Raw genomic sequence first — 21,723 nt, forward strand, 5'->3', positions numbered from 1 at the left:
CTCTTCTGCTCTGAGCATATCATTATAGTGTATTTGTCCATTTATCCAGTATCCGTACCGCTTATATTATATTTCATTTGCTGTTTTTTGTTTGTTTGTTTTACTACAAATACAGAACTTAGCACTATATCGTCCACAGTGCCTAAATAAATCCAGTATGAACGCTGTCCTCGGTGCTGGCCATTAGAGCTTTAACCTCTTTGTGACTTCTGCCACCCAGTGGCGGCTTTGTGTGACAACAAACGAGAGCGCGAGAGCGAGAGAGAGAGAGAGAGAGCGAGAGGGAGGGAGGGAGGTAGAGAGAGAGAGAGAGAGAGAGAGAGAGAGAGAGAGAGAGAGAGAGAACCGGAACCAACTGAAGCTCATGTTTCTACCCGACGTACATGCGCGATGCATTCTCGGTACCCGTGTATTTACATCATCTAATCTTGTTTGGTAAGCATGACATCTTTCAGTTTTTGAGTACAGTATTACATAAAAATGATTGAAGTATATTAAACATGCTTTCATGAGGACTGAACAAGCGCGGTTTGTTAGTCGCAGCTGCCTTTAAAATGCTAGGTTGCGTTGTTCCTGTGGTGAACATGAATTTAAAATAAATGCCTAGATGTAATTTATCGCACTAAACTCGTTGAATGTGAAACACTGCTTTAATCTGAAGTTATTGTGTTGATTTAATTTATGATCTTAAAGCATGCAACTGTCGGATTCACCAACGCAATATGATGGGTCATAAATGCATACATAAAATGCAATTCATATTCCTAGAAATTATGCAAGCTGTATGACAGTACAGCAGGGGTCCCAAACATACAGACTACATAAGTAACTGTTAAAAAAAAAATGTCGTAAAAATAGCTCACCAGTGGCAGGACATTGTGATTCAATGGGAATGTTGTTTAAGTGATTGCTAAAAATGTAAACTCCTGCAGATAGAAAACGCGTTGCATATGATATTAATCGGTTCTGTACCCTGTTAAATCATTGTTGTGAGCGATCATTAACATGGTCAGTGTCTTCACATGGATGAAAGTTATTTATTAACATTTAAATTAAGGTAAATTGAACAAAAATTCAGTAACAAAAAAAAAATACTCTCAGTTTAAATAACGTTGGTGACCCCTGCACTATGGTATTTTAAAATGTTGTCTGTCTGTACTTCTATCCACCTCAGTAAGTCAATGGACTGACATCAGCCAGTCAAGATGCTGAAAGATCTTCCTCGAGACGCCCTGCTACGGCCGTTGACCAGGAATGAGGTGGTGGGCATGCTGTTGAGACTGACTATTTTTGGAGCAGCCACCTACTACAGCATCAAATGGATTGTAGACGCAATGGACCCTACTGCTAAACAGAAAAGCCAAGCCAAGAAAAGGGTATTTGTCTTTTTTATTGTTAAAACTAAAACCAAGTGTGCAAGTTTAGCAGCATCTGTACCAATATTATTGAGCTCTTTTGCTCCCAGGCGGAACAACTTATGAAGAGGATTGGTGTTGAGGGGGTAAAGCTGACTGAGTATGAGATGAACATTGCATCACAACTAGTGGATCCACAAACAATGAAGGTAATGAATATAAGTCTTTCACATCAAGAGCGAAGATTGTATAGCCACAATGAAATCATAATCTTATGGGAGCTGAAAAAGTTTGTCATGTTATAATAACTATACAATGTAAGAAATGTATTTATCAAAAAAAATATATGTTGTTGTGCTGCAGTGTTTTGGAACTCTCACTGTATTATCGTTTGTGGGATTTTATTTATTTTGCTCCAATTCTGAGTTAGGCTGAACAATTAATCAAAATTAAATTACAATGTAGTCTCAAAGGCTGCAATTTGGGAGCGCGGCGCAAATTACATCAAATCACAATCGCAATATTGAGCAAAACAATTGCAATTTGATTATTTCCCAAATGGTTCCGCCTTAGTTCTGATCAAAATCAATTAAATGGCAAGACAGTTTTACTTTATATCCTAATTGCTCTTGTGGAGACAAGTGCTCAGCTTTAAACCGTATTTTGTCTCGCTGCAGGTGTCCTGGAGAGATATAGCAGGTCTAGATGAGATCATCAATGAGCTACAAGACACCGTCATTCTGCCCTTTCAGAAAAGACATCTTTTGGCTGGATCTAAACTATTTCAGCCACCTAAAGGTAACTCTTTCATGTTGTAAACACAATGACAATGGACAAACATATCGCTTATATGACAGAAAATTATATTTCTATGTTAAATAAATTCAACACACGTAACACCCTTACTTAAATAATCTGGTTCATTTTGAAAATGAGACAGGGGTGCACCCCATAAACAAGTCCCCAGGGGGACTGCGCGTTTGTTGTTTAAGATCCCATCACTAAACTGACATTGCTTTCACGCATTGAATTTATTACTACCACCTTAAAAATTCTTGAAAAAGTATTGAATTTTAATATCTGGGTGAGGTCTTAAATTTCATACTTCTCCGTGGAGAAGCAGCAAGCCATATTAGGAGAAGTTGGCGGAACTGTCTGTCCCTAGAGTGCAGGGTGGTATTGCGGACGGGACATGTCGAGAGTCGAGTCCTCCACACACTACACGGCCAATTTGAATGTAGGAGGGGAAAGAGGATGTTTTTATCGCTATTCACTGTTTGGAACTTACTCACTGAAGAAAAGGAAAAAGTTTGAACTGGCAGCGTGCTGCGGCGTCCTGCTATGGAGGAGCTAGTTGCTAACCCGCTACATGCTAACGTGAGTCAGAGTTCCACCTTCTGTACATATTACGCACCGATGTACTATTTAAACATCATATTAACAATAAAAATGTGCGGCTTACGGTTGGGTGCAGTCTATATGTGTAACAAACTCCAGTATTCCCCAAATTTAGCTAGCGCGGTTTATAGTCAGGTGTGCCTTATAATCCAGAAATGACTGTACATACAAGGCTGGATTAATACTTTACTACAGGTTCAAGTGCCTATTTCCAATTTAATGACTATGTCTGTACATTTCTGGTGAAATGTCCATTATGGCTTTGTTTACCCTAAATGACAAAATGGAACAAAAATATATATATATATATATACAAAATATTAATTTGGCTTGGGCCTCCCCTTGATGATTTAAATGAGGGTTAACCCCCACTTGTCGCAACTAACAATTATGGCGCTTGTTAAATTATGGAGACTGATGTACTGTATTTACAACATATTTAATTGGCCTTGCTTTTACTGTTGTACAGATTTCCAGAAGGTGCTTTTAATGTGTGTATTTGTTGTGGGTTTCTTCACCATGAATCACTGTATTTTGATTACTTCAAACTCATTGCCGGCTCGCTACATATATATCTGATCTGTGCATTCACGTTTGGCAGATATCTGACACATATCACATCATAGATACGTGTACAATTGGAAGATGCCTGATTCCAATGAAAAGTTATAATTCCATGCATATTGTTTGTACCTATTCACACTGCCATGACACAACGAATTGTGCCACTTGTAATGTGCAAGGTAAATCCAGCCCTAAAGCGCCTTTTAATCAGGTGTGCTTTGCAGTCTCCACTGAGTTGTACAAGTTATGTTATTGGTGGAAAAAGTCATTCTTTTTCATTTTCGACATTACAAAAGCCCGCTATTTGCACAAGGGTGGTTAGAATTTATATAGCCACTCATGTCACTATGTGTATGAATGGGTGGCATTTACTTATATGTGCCTTTCAGGGTACCAGTAGAATTTTTAAAATACAATAATATAAGAAGAGGAACTCTCATTATGTCATTCACTACAACATTACATAAGGCCCAAAAAATACAACTAAAAACACACAGACACATACATTTTGAAATATGATTTAACTCATTCCTGACCAATTAATCGCCAATATATGCTTACTTTGTCATACAATAGTAAATGCTATTCAGTGGTGGAGTCACTCAGAATGTTGTCCTTGCGCTGCTTGTCCAGTAAATGAAGTTCTGACTCCATCAATAAGCATCTTTCCTGATACTACAATGATATCAGTAGCAGCATAACCATGGCCAACAACATTGGCGGATTGCCGGTTTACATTGCTGCTGAGTGACATGGCTTTTACAGCAAAATCTTCTGCTCCTCACCATCACAAACAAGTGCAGATAGAGAAGAGAATAGCATATAACACTTGTTGCTAAATCCACTGAGCAAACAAACAAAGGGCAAGCAGGAGAAAGTTTTAGGTAGTTTTCAGCGTTTCAGTCTTTGCATGGGGACACACACTTATTGACGGAAAACTTTAAAAAATAAATAAATAAATAAATAAATAAATAAATAAATGAATAAGGAAAAGTTTGGCTCCACTTCAGTTGATCTCTGTCTGCCTGTCTGTGTGTGTGTCTCTCTCTCTCTCTGTATCATGTACAGTGTTCAAAATGCAACTCTGTCAAAGATGACAGTTGAAATGTTTTGACATCTGCATCTGTGTTTTTTTTTTTTCAAGTCATCACTTCCACCAAAATAATGGAGTGGAAGAAACTGATTGAACATTCAAGGGCAATATGCTGCTTATGTAGTGCATACATTACATGGTCTAAATCTAAAGATAAAATCGTCAGTTAATGTACTTGAAAATTCAAAGATTTGTAAAACAGTCAAAATGCTCTGCCTGTAATTCAAATTTTTGTTCTTGTACGCCTTTAAGGGATCAAAGAAAAGAAAAAGTTGTTTGATTAATTTTGTATTTTTAAATTAACTGGACGATTATTCAGTTATTGGAATTGTTTTCTGATGAATACTGGAATCTGTCGGCCTAAAAAAAAAAAAAATCCATATCCCTCGATTAAAGAAATACTTAAATTTTACAGAGTTGTTGTTTTGTTTTGTTTCTGAAAGTTTTGTGTAGGGATGAGACCTCCTCCAAAATTAGCGCTCTGGGAGGATTGTTCCTATTTTTAGCCTCCAAGCTCTGTTTATCTACTCTGTGAACGTTTGCTCTTGGGAACCAAGCCACATCTACTGTGTACGACCAACTCAGGAAAGAATATTCCCCGTGCTGCAAGTTGTTGTAAACAGTGTTGTTTTCCTGAAAATCCTGGAGAGCTGTATTGTTTTTTTTTTGTTCTTTTTAATAACCACATTTTTTCTACATCAACCACATTTGCAACAGTACTGGCATTTCGTAATTGCATAGTACTTATTTACATTTCCTTTAATGAGCAGCTCAACTGAATAATAGTCCCCCAAAAAATGACAAAGATCTATTACCATTTTGTCCTTGCAGGAGTTTTGCTGTTTGGTCCTCCAGGCTGTGGCAAAACCATGATTGCCAAGGCAACAGCCAAAGCTTCTGGCTGCAAGTTTATCAACCTGCAAGCATCTACGCTGACCGATATGTGGTATGGCGAATCACAAAAGCTGACAGCTGCCGTCTTTTCATTGGCGGTCAAACTACAACCATGTATCATTTTTATTGATGAAATTGGTGAGTGGATCAAATAGGATGACTCTCAGTACATATTCTTTTGAAAGATGTTTCCTTTTTTATATACACAGTGTATACATCGAGATAATAGCTGCTTGAAAATAGCTGCCTATAAAAAGATAAATGCTAAACCACATGAGCCCATTTGAAAGAATATCATATATGAAGTCCAAATGCTCATAAATATTTGATGGAATGTTTACAATGCAGTGAATTTGAGACATATTTGTTTTGCTCATTTTACTGAACAGTTTGTGATTTGCGTTGATTTTTTTTTATTATTATTATGAACAATACATTTCCCAATAAGTTCTATATTTGGGATTTTATTGAAATCCAGCACTAGTTGATTTTCAAAATTACCCAGTGTTCCACAATATTACATTATGCACAACAGTTTAAAAATGCAAACTTAAAAAAAGGGTCCTTCTTACACAGAATTTTTTTCTTCAGCAAATGCTATAATAAACCAAAAATGCCAATGAAGTCGGTTTGCAATATATTTGTGATCAATATCAAATGTCTTCGATAAAGAAAAAAATATTACCATTTCATGTAAGTTGTAAATGTAGGACTGTGCTTCTGTTAGTGTTTGTGCCAGCAGAGAAAGCCTTGAAGGCGCTGACCGCACGCCACTGGAAAAAACATTCATGCAAAAACTTCCCCAGAAAAACTACAAATAAAGCTCTGTCCTCCAAAACTATCGGATAGTAGCAGCAACTTTGATGCATGAAGTCATAATTCAATCATTTATTGCCTATAATATATATATTTTATAATTAGTGGTAAAAAGTCAGGGCTGATTTATTAATCTACAAGAAATGAACTGATAGAAAATAAGACACAGCAAGTGCTGGATCTGGTGATGCCCTTAATATAGACTTGAGTAATTCTTCCTGTGTGCTTGAACATAGCGGGGTATTGCATTCTTAGTCAGCCATCTTTCCCCAAGGACCTCATTACAGTTCCTAAATTGTGAAGTGTAATCTTCCAAAACTATTGTTTTTAATCGTTGCTGACATAAAACATACTCCAGAATCCTGTCATGGTTCCGATGTTAAATAAAATTGGTAATTTAAATCCCACTTTGATCGTGAGGTGTATGAATTTTCTATTTTCTGTTTGTCAGAATCATTTCTCAGGAACCGCTCCAGTCTTGATCATGAGGCCACCGCCATGATGAAGGCCCAGTTCATGAGCCTGTGGGATGGCCTGGAAACTTCTTCAGCCACTCAGGTAAATATCAGCACTTAGCGTACTCGCGCTGTTCTCCATCAGCAGCGCTGTAGCTGTTAGCAGGTTGTACTCGCATGTGCTCAATCGCACTTGTTTCTATTACAGGTGATGGTCATGGGGGCAACAAACCGACCGCAAGATGTAGATCCTGCTATCCTACGCAGAATGCCCACCACATTTCATGTCGGCCTTCCTGTAAGAACGTCCTTGCAAAAAGCATGTTCAATTTGTAATATCTATTTTTTAAACTTAAACTTTTCGAGAACAGTCATCAAATCTGTAACATAAAGACCAGTGTGCTTAATTTATAAAATGTTCATTGTTCATCCACCACACAAACATTGTGTTTCATTTTAATTTCTTTTTTTGCAGGACACAAAACAAAGACACGACATCCTGCGATTGATATTAGCAGAAGAAAATGTAAGATGATGAAAATGCATGCAAAAAAACACAGTGGAACCTCTTCCAATGATTGTGCCATGTTACCATCCTGCTTTCTGTTGGGCAGCTGAGCAGCACTATTAATTTGAAGGAGATAGCCGAGAAGACAAAAGACTACTCGGGCAGCGACCTGCGGGAACTTTGCCGCGATGCCGCCATGTACCGAGTTCGAGACTACGTCCGCAAGGAACAGATGCGGCAGATCGCTCAGCAGTTAGGAGAAATCGAGAGAGAGGAAAGGTAGGAGCCACGCCCACAATGTTTCAGCTGAACTCTTTTTGCGTAACAGTCGCCAACTCACATTCAAGCTTGCAGCTAGATGAACTCATGAGTCATGAATGAATACATACGTTTTATTATAAAGATCAATGCTCATAACTTTTAGTAAAACAAAGCAACATAAAAGCAAATAAGTTAAGTTTCGGTATGTTATAAAATGGCTCACCCACAAAAGGAAATTTTGATTTTCTAAAACTGTACTAGAAGTCATCATTTGAATTTGTGAAACACATGCAATTTTTCTTTTTTTCTTTTTTTTAAGCTGTAAGATATAATCATTCAAATTATAATAAATAGTCTTGAAATGCAATACAGGTACTTGTAATGGTTGCTCAATTTGCAAGTGGACCAATTTATGATTTTTATTTTTTTATTTTACTTTGATCTGCAAGCATAAAATAGGTACAAATGCTAGATGGTGGCAGTGAACTTTACAAGCAGCAGTTTGCGAATAGTCAACAATTCATTAAAAAAATAAGAGGCCAACCATTTGTTACAAGATGTTTATAGCCACTCCTCGTTGAAGTTTAGCATCAAATCAAGCGCAAAACAAAGAGCATTACACATTTTGTAGATAAAACCAGACTAGTTCAATTTGTTTGTAGTAAATCAATATGAATTAAACTTTTTGACTGACTGAAGTTAAGTTTTCCACAATATTCTAACATTCACCAAATAAATGAACCAATGAATGAAAATACATTTCTCAATGCCAAATATAAACACACATTGGTAATGTAATACTTTCTGACAATGTCAGTAAAGGCAAAATATTTATTCTAAGTCTTGTTTTGAACAACATTGGATTATAAGTGTTCTAACAGTAAAAGCATCAAATGTACTTTTCATATCTCTGACTGTATTTATAACTTTTCATGTTGTGTGCTGCAGACCCGTGGACGAGGAAAAATTGCGCCCCATCACCCAGCTCGACCTCCTCTTTGGCCTGGACAAGATGAGGGAGTCCAAACGGGGTACTTCAACCACGTTAGCTACTGTTCCTGAGGTTCCACTGGACTGAACATCTTTTAAGGTCGTGGGCTTTTCCCCCCACTTTTTCTCATTGATGTCCATCAGGTACACCCTCCTTTTCGTCTTTGTCTGTCTCTTATGTCAAATGAACAAGAAGTAGCATTCAGTTTTATGATCTTCTCTATTGAGTTGTCCACAAAAAAAAAATCTGCTTCCTGAGCCATGCACAAACATTTATCACTTGCTGTGGCTATCGACGGCCCTTGTAGATCATAGTAGATGGAGCATGTTTGCTCACATCTAAGACACAAAAGGAGCAGATAAAATGATGTAGCTATTTCTGAAGATACCCTCCATGTAGGCTGTTAGTACACAAAAATAAATTCTTCACACCCACATTCAATCATAAAAGCTCAATGCAGAGAACTTGATGAACATTAATGCATATGAATGAGCCTGCTGGTTTCTAAATAGTGAGTCATGGCACCAGCTAAAAGACACAATGCATTATCGCGATCTGCCGGTACAGTGATTTTATGTAAATGATCTGTGAACCACATTGGGAACAAAGAAAAGAAAAAAAGATGCATATCCTTGGTGAGACAAGGACAAAACTTGGATTGCCTACTGCTCGATACCAGCAATACAAATACAGTTGGAAAAGTGGGATTGTGTTGTTCTATAATGGGCACCACTCCGAACACACAATTATAAAAATGAGGTGGCCACTTAACTTTTTTTTTAATGTTTTTTATTTTATTTTTTATGCTAGAGTATACAGAAGGCTTTGGCACTGCCTCTTAACTGCAAATAACAGTTGAATAAATGTTGGTTATTACACAAACAACCAGCAGGTGGCAGCAGAGCAAAAGAGATCAACCAGGGCCATGTTGGAAAAAAAAGCTCATTTACTCACATTTCTAAATAGATTTGTGAATAATGATGAAACTTAGCTATATGCTAATGCTAATTGCTGCAAAACAGAAATAGATATAAATATCTAAAAAAATAAATAAATCTTGATGAAAGAAGAGACTCTAATGTTTCTTTTGGTAGGTTCCATGTTTTTGTAGAAATAGAACTCAATATTCTGTGGGCCTTGCAAAACCAGTCAAAATCCAGTAAAACAGCTGAGAGTGAAGGGGATTGCTTTAGCGAAAATGGCTGGGAGTGAATGAGTTGATATCACTTTAAAGTCATAAAGTATTTTGAGCTTGCACATTTCTTTTAAATGTTTCCACTTGGTCCAAAAATAAACAAAGACATCTAACGTTGATTGTCCGTATTTTGAGTTTCTCTTACATTCCCATTTATCTTTTTTACCCATAGTTCATCAGTAAAGCATTATGTATGTTTACCGTTTGTCTATTGATTCCAGCTAGCTCAAATATTCCTTTCATTTACAAAATAGTAGTTACACATAGCCTACAGTACTTTGACCAAACAAAAGCAATGTTAATCCTATTTAGAGCTGTAAGATAAACACAGATGTGTGTCGGTTATAAATAAGATTACTACTTCCTGTCTTATGATAATTATACAGTAACAATACAGTGTGTACATAATCATATAAATACATTACTCAATGACACTTTAAGATTAAGTTTTTTTTTTTTTTACAACTTGTGAACTTGAGGTAATGCTTTGTTGTGTGGCAGTTAACCACTCTGCTGTATTTTTGGATGTGGAAGGGAAATGTCTAAAGTTTAAATGATGGGCTATTTACAAATTCATAATATACACTTTTATGTAAAATCAAAGTATCATTTCATATTTGCATGTGTTTACAATCTCAGTTTTGTTCTTGAGAGCATTCATGAAGATGGACTCTGAGTTTGTGTGTCTCTAAGTAAACACCTGAGGGCGCTATAGCTGCACTGCTTTTCCCCAAAGCAGGTTGACATTTAGGCTGCTTTTATTGAATGTTTCTGATAGCATTAAGGTGACATTGAGCCCAGCATGTTAGAATGATTTTGTTTCAGGAGTTATATATTGATAATTAGGTATTTCTGTGGCTACAATACCCCAGATGAGAGGTAAAAACATTGCCATGTAAACCAGTAATCCTATCACTGCAAATACTTTATACATACGTATCTTGTACAGATCATGTTTGTTATTTTAACATGTTTCAAAGAAGAACAATTGTTTCCCCATTTAAATGTTACCTTAGTCATTGATTGCCTTGTGAATATGTCAAAGCCACATTAGTGTAAAAGAAAATGGTCTCATTGTTATTATTCATCAAATAAACTATTGGAACATCATAAATGAGGATTGTGTTTTATTTATTTATTTATTTATTTTATTGACTGCTTGTAGTATTTTATTTGCGCTGGCAAGTTCGTATTGTATTGTTGGAGCTAACAACACGTCTGAATCCCTGCATTGTTCTTTTGTTAGTCCTGTTTAACAAAAAAATACACACACATTGCCTCTCATCAGACTTGCTGACAGACTAAATATCTCCAAATTACAGTCTGAGACTCTAATAGCTGTCTGGCTAAATGGTCAGAGGTCACAAATTACTAATTACCTGCAGATTAAGAAATTACCTTCCAGGAAGCAAAAGCTTTTCACCTGGCAGCAGCAATTTGAAGGTGATAATGTCTCCTCATCTCCTCTTCCGATCTCTTCTGAGTGTCACAAGCATATTTTGTTTAATTAAAATCAGTTTTGGCACAGAAAACGGACAACGGGGTTGATTGCTTTTAAAGTTTTTGGAGATAATCGCGTTCTTGTTCAAATAAATTTACGCGAGTATTACTTTGGTGATTGAAATCAAATTTCTAAATATTTTTGAATTTGTATCGCTCAAAAATGTGTAGTCATTAATATTATTATTATTATTATTATTACATATATTTAATTTACATATACATAAAATATTTTGAAATGAATTAATGATTTCGATAATAATAATAATTTAAAAAAATATTATACAAAAAATGTTAGTCCAAATTGTAAGTTATTAGAAAAAGAGAAAGGTAGAAAAGAGAGAAAAAGAGAAAGATAGATGAAAAAGGTTTTAAAAATTACCTAAAAAAAATGACCATAAAATATTCAAAAAGTTAGAGAAAAAGCAGAAAACTACCATAAAATGTCCATGAACTTGCCAAAAATGTCAGAGAATTGAATCTTTTTTTTAAGTCAGAAAATAAAATGTTCAAAAAGTAACTATAATATGCCCAAAACAAAAGAAAAAATCCCACAAATTACCATAAAATCTGCACAAAATTGCCCAAAAGTAAAAAAATATATATTAGAAAGAAAACGTCCAAAATGTAACCATAAAATATCTAAAAACAAAAGAAGAAATCCCAACAATTACCATAAAATGTCCACAAAAATGTAAAAAAAATATTATATTTAGGCCACTTTGAAAAATTGTCATTTTAAAAAAAAAAAGTGGGACAAGCGAGGCAGAAAATGACCATAATATGGCCAAAGAATTGCCAAAAACGTCAGAAAAGTCTCAAAATGTATTTTTTTTATTCTAAAACGGAAGATAGAAGAAAATGAATCTCAAAGTATGGGATGCTGCATATGTTTCTGTTATGGTGCAGACCTAATTAGGTCTTGGCCCCTCAGTGCACACTAACACACTGTTTTGTTCATCACAATGTTCAAATGTTTTGCAGCTCTAGACAAATTTTTGGACAGTTATTTGGCCTAAAATAGCTCTTTTGACAATAAAGGTTGCTGATCCTGCTCTAGTGTGAAAGATAACAGGCAGTTCTTGCAAAGGTGAGATCCCATGTAAGAAACGTGTCATAGCACCTTGCTTTTTTTTTTTTTTTTTTTTTTTTTTCTTTTTTTTCTGGGAGATCTCAGTATTGATCATTTGAAATGTCATCATCATTGTTCTCCCTTTTTTTTTTGTACGTGTGTTTGTGCGTGTGTGCGTGCGTGTGTGTGTGCGTGCGTGTGTGCGTGCGTGTGTGTGCGTGCGTGCGTGCGTGCGTGCGAAAAAAAATAAATAAATAAATAAGAATTCCCATACCGTTCACCTAAACCGAACACTTCAAAATCCAGCCAGAGTCGTGGGGCCGCCAGGAGACCCAAAGGGGGACCAAAGAAAAGAAAGAAAAGCGAAGCCCAGCACCGACCAGACACCACCCACCGGGCCACTAACCTTCACCAACCCCAAAGACATCCAAACTCCAACAAATCAGGGAAACCTCAAGGGCCCAAAGGAGAAACTGAGGAAAGGTAGAAAGGACAGACGAAGCAGAGTGAGATCCACAGACACCAGCCTCCACCGAATCAATGACCTGAGGGAGAAACAAATTGTGTCTGAGTCTCGATAGATGCTGGTGTGGTGGATCTAGCATGCATGAAAATCTCCACCAAAGAGGGGAGCCGTCGACCCCCGCCAGGACAGAGCAAGCGCAACACCTCAGGGCCCCCCAGGCCGCGGCCGCGCCAAAGGACGACCCCCGGGCCCCGCAGGGGCCACCGGCCGGAGAGCAAACCCCGGAGCAGGAGCGCCCCCCACCCCAACGCGGCCCGCGCCCCCAACCCAACGCAGCAGGACGGGGCACTGCAGGCCCACCAGGCACCCCACCGGCCCACAACCCCCGCTCCCCCCGCGACAGTCCGCCCCCCACCCCCGCCACCCACCCCAACCCAGCCCCAACCGCCCCCAGGTCCCCAAATCCCCAGACACCCTCCCCACCCCAACACCCCCCACCCCGGCACCCCCACCACCACCCCCCCACCAACCAAGCCGCCCACGCCCCCCGCCCCCACCCCCACCAACCGACAGCCCCCCAGCCCCCGACCCCAGACCCCGGGGACACACCGCACCCAGGCATCCGCGCCGAAGAGGGGGCCGGGCAGCGGAGCGGAGAGGGCACCCGCGCCCACCCCACCACGCGGAGGGACGGAACACCAGGGGCAGAAGGGGAGATGGGGGCACCGGAGGACGGGCGGCATCCCCGAACCCCAGGCCCAGCGGGGAGAGGCCCCGGTCGTCACCCCAACGATCAAAGTGAAAAACTAACCCTGTTACTAAGTTCGCCAGCTCGCCGACTGGCGAACTCTACCCCTAAACCGTGTGTGTGACCCCACCCAGTGTATATACATAAGTGTGTGTGTGTGGTGCATTAAAATTGGGGGCAGGTGAACCGGAGCAGAGGGAAATGATATCCCCCCCTGCTCCGATCCATCCGCCCCCCAGGCATGTCAATGAGCGTATGTGGTGCATTAAAATAAATTAATGGGGGGGGGGGGGGTGCACACGGACAGGCGACCGCAGCACTCATAGCACCTTGCTACAAAGGCTTGGTTCTCACGAACGACATTGTGTTTACCTGCAAAATGTGAGATCCTCTAAAAAAGCTGTATCACGGCACGTGCCGTTACGAACGATGACAATGCTCAATTTTTGTTGACATTTCACACAGCCATTCATTGAACAATGTCATCGGCTGGTGTTTTTTATATGGAAGAAATGTTAACTATTAAGTGATTTGCATCATCAACCAGCTCTATTCTCTCATCCATATGCAAAGGAATGTTTAATAGGAACCAAGTTTGTATGGTTGATTACTTCTCTAATGGAGCGCTCTAATCCCCATTGGTCAGAATATATCAGCATAACGATTATCACAAGTAATCTGGCCTGTATTGAGGCTTTCTGAGTGTTTCCATGATGGACATTTTACTGTCTCTAAGTACATACAGCTAATTCACTATCCATAATGACATAATGCGGTTAATCGTGTTGACAGCCCAAGTGCATTCACATCTTCAGCCCCTCCCCCCCCGAGGCGGAATGTGTTGGAATTAATGTGTAAGCCTGTTGCTTGGACAGATGGTGATGTGATATTTACACTTCTGTCTTAAATGAGGCAAAGTGCAATGTTTTTCTCCACATACGTTGTGTTTCTTAAATACTCCACCGGCGTTTTCTTAAAGTATCATGGAGTTATTTATAAGGGAGTCAAAGTGACAGTTTCCATTCCTACGCTCTGGAGTGGAAAACTGACATTCTGATAGATGCACTTTTGTCTGACTGTAGTGTGTCTGGACAGCAGCACTCAGCCTTTGTCTTGCAGTCACAACCTTTTTGTTCCTTATCAGATATGAGGATGAAGAGAGCGTATAATGCCCCCTTCTCGTTTGGATGATGCTCTTCGGTGGTTTTAAACATGACGCAATCCCAAATAGGCAAGATGCTGTTGTCCTGGCCACAGTCTCAGCGTGATTGGCTTTTTATAGTAGGACTGGATCTCTTGCAAGGTCATCAAATAGCTATATGAAGGTCTGTGAAGTTTCACACTGGCAAGTAAGATTCAGGGGGGACAGAGAGCTGTTGGCTGAGAGGAAAGGCATGATTTGTCCACTTTGTTCACAACTTCTGCATTTTTTTTTTTTTTTATATTAAACTAATGTACAATAATGTATCAGGCTCTCTACAACCACTGAAAAGCTTGGTGGGAAAACAAGCACATTGAAAGCTAAAAAAAAACTCAACTCACAACTCTTGAGGGCACATTCTGAATTAATGAGACATTTTAAGACAATTGTTCTCACGCTATGCTCAACACACCTTGTGGATACTACTGCATTATTCTGCATTATTCTGCACAATGATTTGCCAGTGTTGTAGTACCCCTCGAAGGTTGCACTTCTGGACACTTGACTTCCTCTCTGACAGTGTCAATCAAGACTGGGTAAAGACATTTTGATAGAGCTCTTGTACTGGATATTGCTGCCATTTATATTAATAGAGAGACTTGTTGTGACTCATGCGATTCATTTATATTAACATTAATACATCCTGGTAACTCATTGTGTGTGGGTGCTGTATGCCAACACTCATTTTGAAACCCTGCATCCTGAGGGTACTCACAATAGCCTATAGCCAATATATTTTTCAGCTGTAATGTACACTTTGCACGATAGTGAGGCTCCCTCAGTAATCTGTGTGGAATCTTGAAGGGAGACTTTGATTATCATGGCATTGCTTGTTGTCCTTCTTAGAAGAAGGGTAACTTATGGTTGACATTGGAATTAAGACGTCATGTGACCTTAATGATGCTGCAAACTTTAAAATGTGAAAATTAGACTCTGAGTTCATTGTCAAGGTATTTGAGATATTTGTTGGAGAAGAGAATGATTCACAGGCGAAAACAAGGCCGTGTTGGGGGAGAAATGAAGTGCTAATTTGTACTTGGTGTCTGATACAAATTTGTTATTGTGTTGTTTTGTGGGTTACTCATTTGATCAAAACTTATGGATTAAATTAATAACCTAAAATGACCTTTATTTTTATTTTTTTATTAAGGTAGATGTCTGAACTTTTGACAACTTTAGTTTTTAGCTATGGAGTTATTCAAGCTTCAGAAAACAGGTGAGCTACGATTGGTCGTTGCCTGAGCCCTGAGCAACTGTGATGTCATCTTCAGTCGACAACAAGTGGCAAAATGGCCGTCCCCTGAGACGGATAAAAATGGCTGGATTTTGCTTCATAACTCATATTTCACAAATGTAATATTAATCAGAATGTCATGTTTAGACTAGGGAGGTCACATATAACATAATATTGTCAAGGAATGTTTAAGGTTGACTTCCACTTTAAAATAATGGTTTGATTTTTCTGGCTACAAGAGTGATTTGTGGGCCACGTCCCTCTGACAACATCCTGTTTGAAGACACACAATGCTTAACTACTTTTGACCAATTCTTAGTTGCTAACACAATGAGGACGCAGACTGTTTAAATACCAATTCTAATTGAAGCGGTAACGTATTGGTCCATTCATGGATAAACACCTGTTGTGAATTTAGCCATTAAGTTCCTTGCGAGAGAACAGCAATTTGTGTGAAAAGTAGTGAAACACTGAACAGTTGGATGTGCGTTTAAAAGTTGAGACGTTCAAATCGAGTTCAACTGAAAAGGTTTTAGAGCGTTTGGTAAGTGTGCGTGAGTGCGAAGATACAAATGGTGTCTGGCAGTTCAGGATTGTTGGGCTCTGTAAAACCAACCAAGGGATAAGAACTGAAAGAAGTTATGTCCTTGGTGAAATGAATCTGGTAAGAAAACTGCGTGTTTGCAGAGTGCATGTCCTTAAGAATGGCCTTGTCATTACCTTGTCCTGCATTTTATAGTTCTTTGCTTCTCGCCTATTACTTCTACCTGTCACCTGATACTCACCTGTGTCCCCTGCAGATATTTTGACCCCTTTTTACGACTTCTACTTGGATTGCTAGCTTGATTACATCTGGCAGCTGTTCTCTAATAAACTGCTCTTGACTGCAGAGTTCACTGCACTCGAGCCATCCACATGGTAATATTCGACCTGCAATTTATGCCACCTTGATCTCATATTCACAAGAGACATCTGAAGCATCATATTTAATGAGGGACTTTGCAGTGTTAAAACTGCTAGCAAGATTCAAATGTAGGCTTACTTCAGTAACCCCACCCTCAGTCTCTGGACAAAACCACAGCACTAATAGGCACAAGAGTGGTTCTTAAACTTGGCCATTCATAATCCGTTTGATTATGATGTGTAGTCGTTGATAAACAAAGAAAACATACAGATAGACCCATTTTAAACACAAAACATAGGAGTCACAAACAATTAAAAGCTCATTAGGTCATCAGCCTGCCTTTAAAAATGTCAATACAAACCCAACATAAAGTCCACCATTTTTAATTTTCTTTTAAATTGTGCTTAATTTTCTTAACCTTGTGCTGCAAGCTGAATTCTCGCGGGATTTGTGAGTTCACGAATGCCCAAGGATCCATCTTCTACCAAGCCCGCTGACTTTCACGATCCGTACACTTTTTATATGGACCAATCACAAAGCAGTATTGTGTTTGGGGGCGGGATATGCGGCTGTGATGAAAACAAGAAGCGCAGAAGCCGTGGGAAACAAATAAACATGAATGAATGCATGAACGCTGCAATTAATTCTGCTCTTGCAAGAATTACTCAATGTTTCCTTGTTGAATGATTTTTTTTTTGTTTTAACTGGTATAGATGCTTGTGTTTTTTGTTTTTTGTTTTTTTGTTCAACCTATGCAGACAACATTTTCATCCGTTGCCGTGATTGGTCAAAACAAAAGTTTGGTAGACATGCACAAGTTGCACATTCCGTAATCAGCTTGAAGTGTTGTACTGAATGTCCCTCCTTTCCCGATCAAATTACAGTGAAGCAGTCCCAGATTGATATTGTGGAGAACTCCTTTGAATGAATCTTCTTATCAATCTGGCTATTGTCAAGTTATCATTTTCCAGCTTTTGAAGAGTCCAAATTTTATCAATCTCCTCTAAGATCAGCATCTTTGCTGTTAAGAACATTTCCTTCCTTCCTTCCTTCCTTCCCTGCTTTCACACTTTATTTCATCACAGGAAGAAGAAACATTAAGACCACGTTGATCCAATCAGAATATGGGACAGGATGTGTTGGACCACTGCAGCACAGATTCTCTATTGTATAGATTCTCATGTTGTATAGAAGTCTCTTCAAAAGTGGCCCATCTTGCAAGGATCGTAAAGAAAAGGACAAAAGCGCAGCAGCCAATGCGCGATAGGAAATGGGATAATCATGACTAATTATTCATTCGGCGGAGGAGGGCTGTCATGCTGTTCGCCTCTTCTCCACCGACACAGGAACAAGATACTGTGACTCATTTCCACTTTTGATGAGCTGATGTCAAGTGAGACATGGTTATCAAGGCAAGATGATGTTCTTCTTTAGGTCTCAGCAGATGATGCAGATATGTGAGTTGGACTGGGAAAAGAGCTATTTATACATGTCCAATCATTTATTAATTATCACACACATACTGTCAATTTAACAAAACGGCTCTTCTTGCATTTCCAACTTATCTTTCACACCACAGACAGAACACGAAAAGAACAAGCTCAAAGATTCAAAGTAAAATAATGAATGTTGGGCTAACAAATTGGTTCTTAGTGACCCGTTCCAGAAAACTTTTAGATTGGAGACCTCAGACATCATTTGAACGTCCCTGCCTGCAATGTCGAGGCAATTTCTTTAGAAATGGTAGTTCTGCATTACCACACATTCTTTTTTTATTCCTTCTTTTTTTTTTAGACTAACTATTTGACTGTTGGCACCTTTCAATTGCTCCCATAAGTGCTGACAGTTTGACAGCACCTATGTTTGGCTGGCTTTTTTTTCCACCTGTATGGATAGCAAGAAAGAAAAAAGACAATAATGGGGCTGTGAGAGTGGTTGCCTATTAAAACTGTCTGGATTTCAGGGGAATGGAATATCTTATCCGTATTTTACAACACCCTTTGACCATAATGATAACATGCTGTATTTAGAAGGACAAGGAACCTGTGTCCTGGCATCAATTGATAAGTGAGCAATCAGAAAGCATCATGCATATCAAGTAATTCTGGTAGTGTTGTACGATTTAATCTTAAAATTCTGAGGTGGGGTTGAACACATTCCACGCATTTAATGGCGACTTTCTAGAGCAAATTCAAGAAGGGTCACTACTGAATATTCAGGTAAGCACTTGAAAGGACGCTGATAAGGAGGGACTGAAAACCTTGTTCCTGTGCTGAATACGTTCTGCCTTCTCAATCATTATTAGATATTTCAAATTATACAACTTCACTGTAAACACTCAAACATGCTCAGGATTTAAACCGTGTGACAAAAGATCGAATCTTTTGTTTTGATCAGCAAGACCAAACAGATCAAAAAAAGGAAAATATTGTGTTTATATTTTGTCAGTAGGCTATGTTAAGAATTAAATAAATTATTTTACATTTTAAAGATTTCAGAAAGCAGGCCAAAATGACTCCTTGTTTTAGTCTTAAAACAATAGATGAGTAGTTTTTAATAAAAGGAATGAAGCTGAGAACTTTCTCACAGTTTTAGGTGGGTCGTTGTTTAGTCATCTGAAAATGAGGGTGATTTAGTCACAGGCATAATATATATGGTAAGTACCTGGATCTCTAATGCCATCTACACATCGTAGTGGGAAGTGAAGCCGCCGGCGGCCATCTTGAGTTAATCTGCATGATGTTGTCAGAACCATGAACAATGAAGTAAAAGCAACGCCCATTAGGAAAAAAATGCTGCGAAATGTAAACCTAACCTCTGCAAGTCTTGATTCACAATGCTGAGATAATGCACTCTGAATGGTCGATTCAAACGGTGACGTTCCTTTATTCCTCCAAAGATCCTGGCATAAAACACACACGGATGTAAGTGTTTTCAGCGAAAATGGAACTGCAGTTGTCAGTGACAGTGGCAACACAAGATGGCTGCCCTCTGGCTTCAACCGCGAGGGGCCATTGTGGGCCCAGGGGCCTCATTTATCACGTTTGATTCCTACGGATTATTTTGTATTTACGCACTCTAAAATTCAGTCGTACATAAATTTAGAATTTGTTCTGCGTAGTTTTTGATAAATGAAGGCCCAGGTTGTTCTATTAACCTTTTGCACGTGACGCCACAGCCCTCATGGGAACGCACCCTACGGGACGCTGGACGGCAAAAGAGCCACTTGCCTATATTGTAATCATTGAATCTCATACAGCGTAAAGTCCTTTATCTAATTGATTATCTTGTAAAATATATATAATATATATATATATATATATATAATATATATTATCCTAGGTTGCTGTGCGGTCGGTTGTACAGACAGACAAAGGAGTAAACCAAATGTTGCTTTTTATCGCATACCTACTAATGAGGACAAAATACGTCGATTGATAGCAGCAATCAACAGAAAGGAGTGGCAGCCCACAAAATATTCACGGATTTGCAGCGATCATTTTTTGCGAGGTTAGTAGATAAATGTTGTAGCTAGTTGATAAATGTTCATACATTTTACTAGTAAACGTACACTCTAATAACAGAGGTGTCGAATTACGCGTTTAAATCACATTAACGAGCCAGATAGTTAGCGTCCACTCCAACTGCACGAACACACAGCTTAGTTTTAAAATGTACCTTCTTTAAAACTATTAAGTGCAATTGACTGTTTAATAAAGGGGGATTTCGTCTTTGTGCTTGGAGTTTTTCACTCTGGAGTCATATTCATGAAATTACTGCATAGCTTGCCACTACGATAGTCATTTGTTCCGTGCTAGTAAACATAGTAACATATCATCACAGCGTTTCCATATAGAATGGACTATTTAAAAATAAGTCAGCATGATAAACAAGTTTTACCTTTGCATTACGATGTATATTGCCCCCCGGTGTGAGCGTAGCATCTCGTCCCAGAGACTCAGCCAGCGACAAGCTTTTGAATCAGCCCCGGTGTAAGGAGGAGAGACGGCATTGACTACATAATAGGTCGTGCGCTGTGAATTCCGGCAAAGTCAGCAATTGGGTTAACTTGGTAAAAACAGCAGGCAACAGAAGGTAAGGGGCTGTTTTCAAACTAGCGATCTGCAACTTAGGTAAAATATCACACTCTATGAGTCCCGACTAAATGTGCAACTTCGACTGACAGGCGACCTTCGGTTGAAGTAATAGATTCCATGGCTCTATGGGCAATAATAACTTTTCATTTGTAAAATAACAGTCGCTAACTCACTAAGTCGCTCCGGGTCACGTCCACTTCCATTCAACAATCATTTTCCTCCGCCATCCGTCATAGGGCAGTGACGTGATCACGTGACGTCGATGCAAATGGTCAATACATCCGTGGGTTTAGTTAGTGTACGACTAATTTTCTACCTCAGCCTGGTTCCTATCTCAGATTGTATTTGTGTATACAGACGCTCCCCACCTTACGAACGAGTTACGTTCCGGACGATCGTTCGTAAGGTGAATTTGTTCGTAAGTTGCTTCAGTGCTATATTTTGTATTCTAATTTATGTTTAAAGCCTATATAAGTATATTGAAGGTTTATATAAGTATGTTTAAGGCTTGTACAAGTAACCTGCATTGGTTTGTACTGAAAAAAACTTAATAAAATGGAGAGAATACGTACAGTACTGTACTGTACTACGTATGTTAGAGAGAGAGAGCGAGACACACACAGTATGTACATGTACGTAATAAGATAAATAAAATGAAGTTTAACTTACTTTTGTAAGATGTACTCGATGCTTAAGGAGATGATGGAGGAGGAGGAAGAGGAGGATTTTATATCATGAGAGATTCTTCGTCGTCGCTGGAATCGGCTTCAAAAGTTATTTCCTGCTTCATGGGGACCGGCGTTTCTTCCTCCTCCTCCTCGCCACGTTGCTCAGCCTCCAATGAGCTCTCACAGCGCCAATCGTCGGTATTAGCGGCGGAAAGAAGCACTACGCGCAATACAAAATCTAACTTACAGCATTTCTTTCCAAACATTTTTCGACATACTGTACGCGCAGAAATGTTCGTATGT

General features: G+C 38.9%; 1 protein-coding gene across 1 annotated transcript; it reads left to right on the top strand.

The window, feature by feature from the left end:
- Positions 1 to 342: 342 nt before the first annotated feature.
- On the top strand, positions 343 to 10,644 carry atad1a (ATPase family AAA domain containing 1a). The gene is made up of 10 exons (XM_077562465.1): positions 343 to 435; positions 1,175 to 1,376; positions 1,466 to 1,564; positions 2,033 to 2,153; positions 5,242 to 5,442; positions 6,572 to 6,678; positions 6,784 to 6,873; positions 7,051 to 7,101; positions 7,190 to 7,362; positions 8,293 to 10,644. The coding sequence occupies exons 2-10, from the start codon at positions 1,206 to 1,208 to the stop codon at positions 8,420 to 8,422; spliced, it is 1,143 nt and encodes a 380-aa protein (XP_077418591.1). The 5' UTR covers positions 343 to 435; positions 1,175 to 1,205; the 3' UTR covers positions 8,423 to 10,644.
- The last annotated feature ends 11,079 nt before the right edge of the window (positions 10,645 to 21,723 follow it).

Source organism: Vanacampus margaritifer, chromosome 3 (genome assembly GCF_051991255.1).
Source record: "Vanacampus margaritifer isolate UIUO_Vmar chromosome 3, RoL_Vmar_1.0, whole genome shotgun sequence".
In the NCBI taxonomy this organism is placed as follows: domain Eukaryota; kingdom Metazoa; phylum Chordata; class Actinopteri; order Syngnathiformes; family Syngnathidae; genus Vanacampus; species Vanacampus margaritifer.

Coding starts and splice junctions, on each gene's coding strand:
- atad1a (XM_077562465.1), top strand. CDS start 1,206: ATGCTGAAAGATCTTCCTCGAGACGCCCTGCTACGGCCGTTGACCAGG. Junction 6,679..6,783: donor AAACTTCTTCAGCCACTCAG/GTAAATATCAGC, acceptor TTTCTATTACAG/GTGATGGTCATGGGGGCAAC. Junction 7,102..7,189: donor TGATATTAGCAGAAGAAAAT/GTAAGATGATGA, acceptor TCTGTTGGGCAG/CTGAGCAGCACTATTAATTT.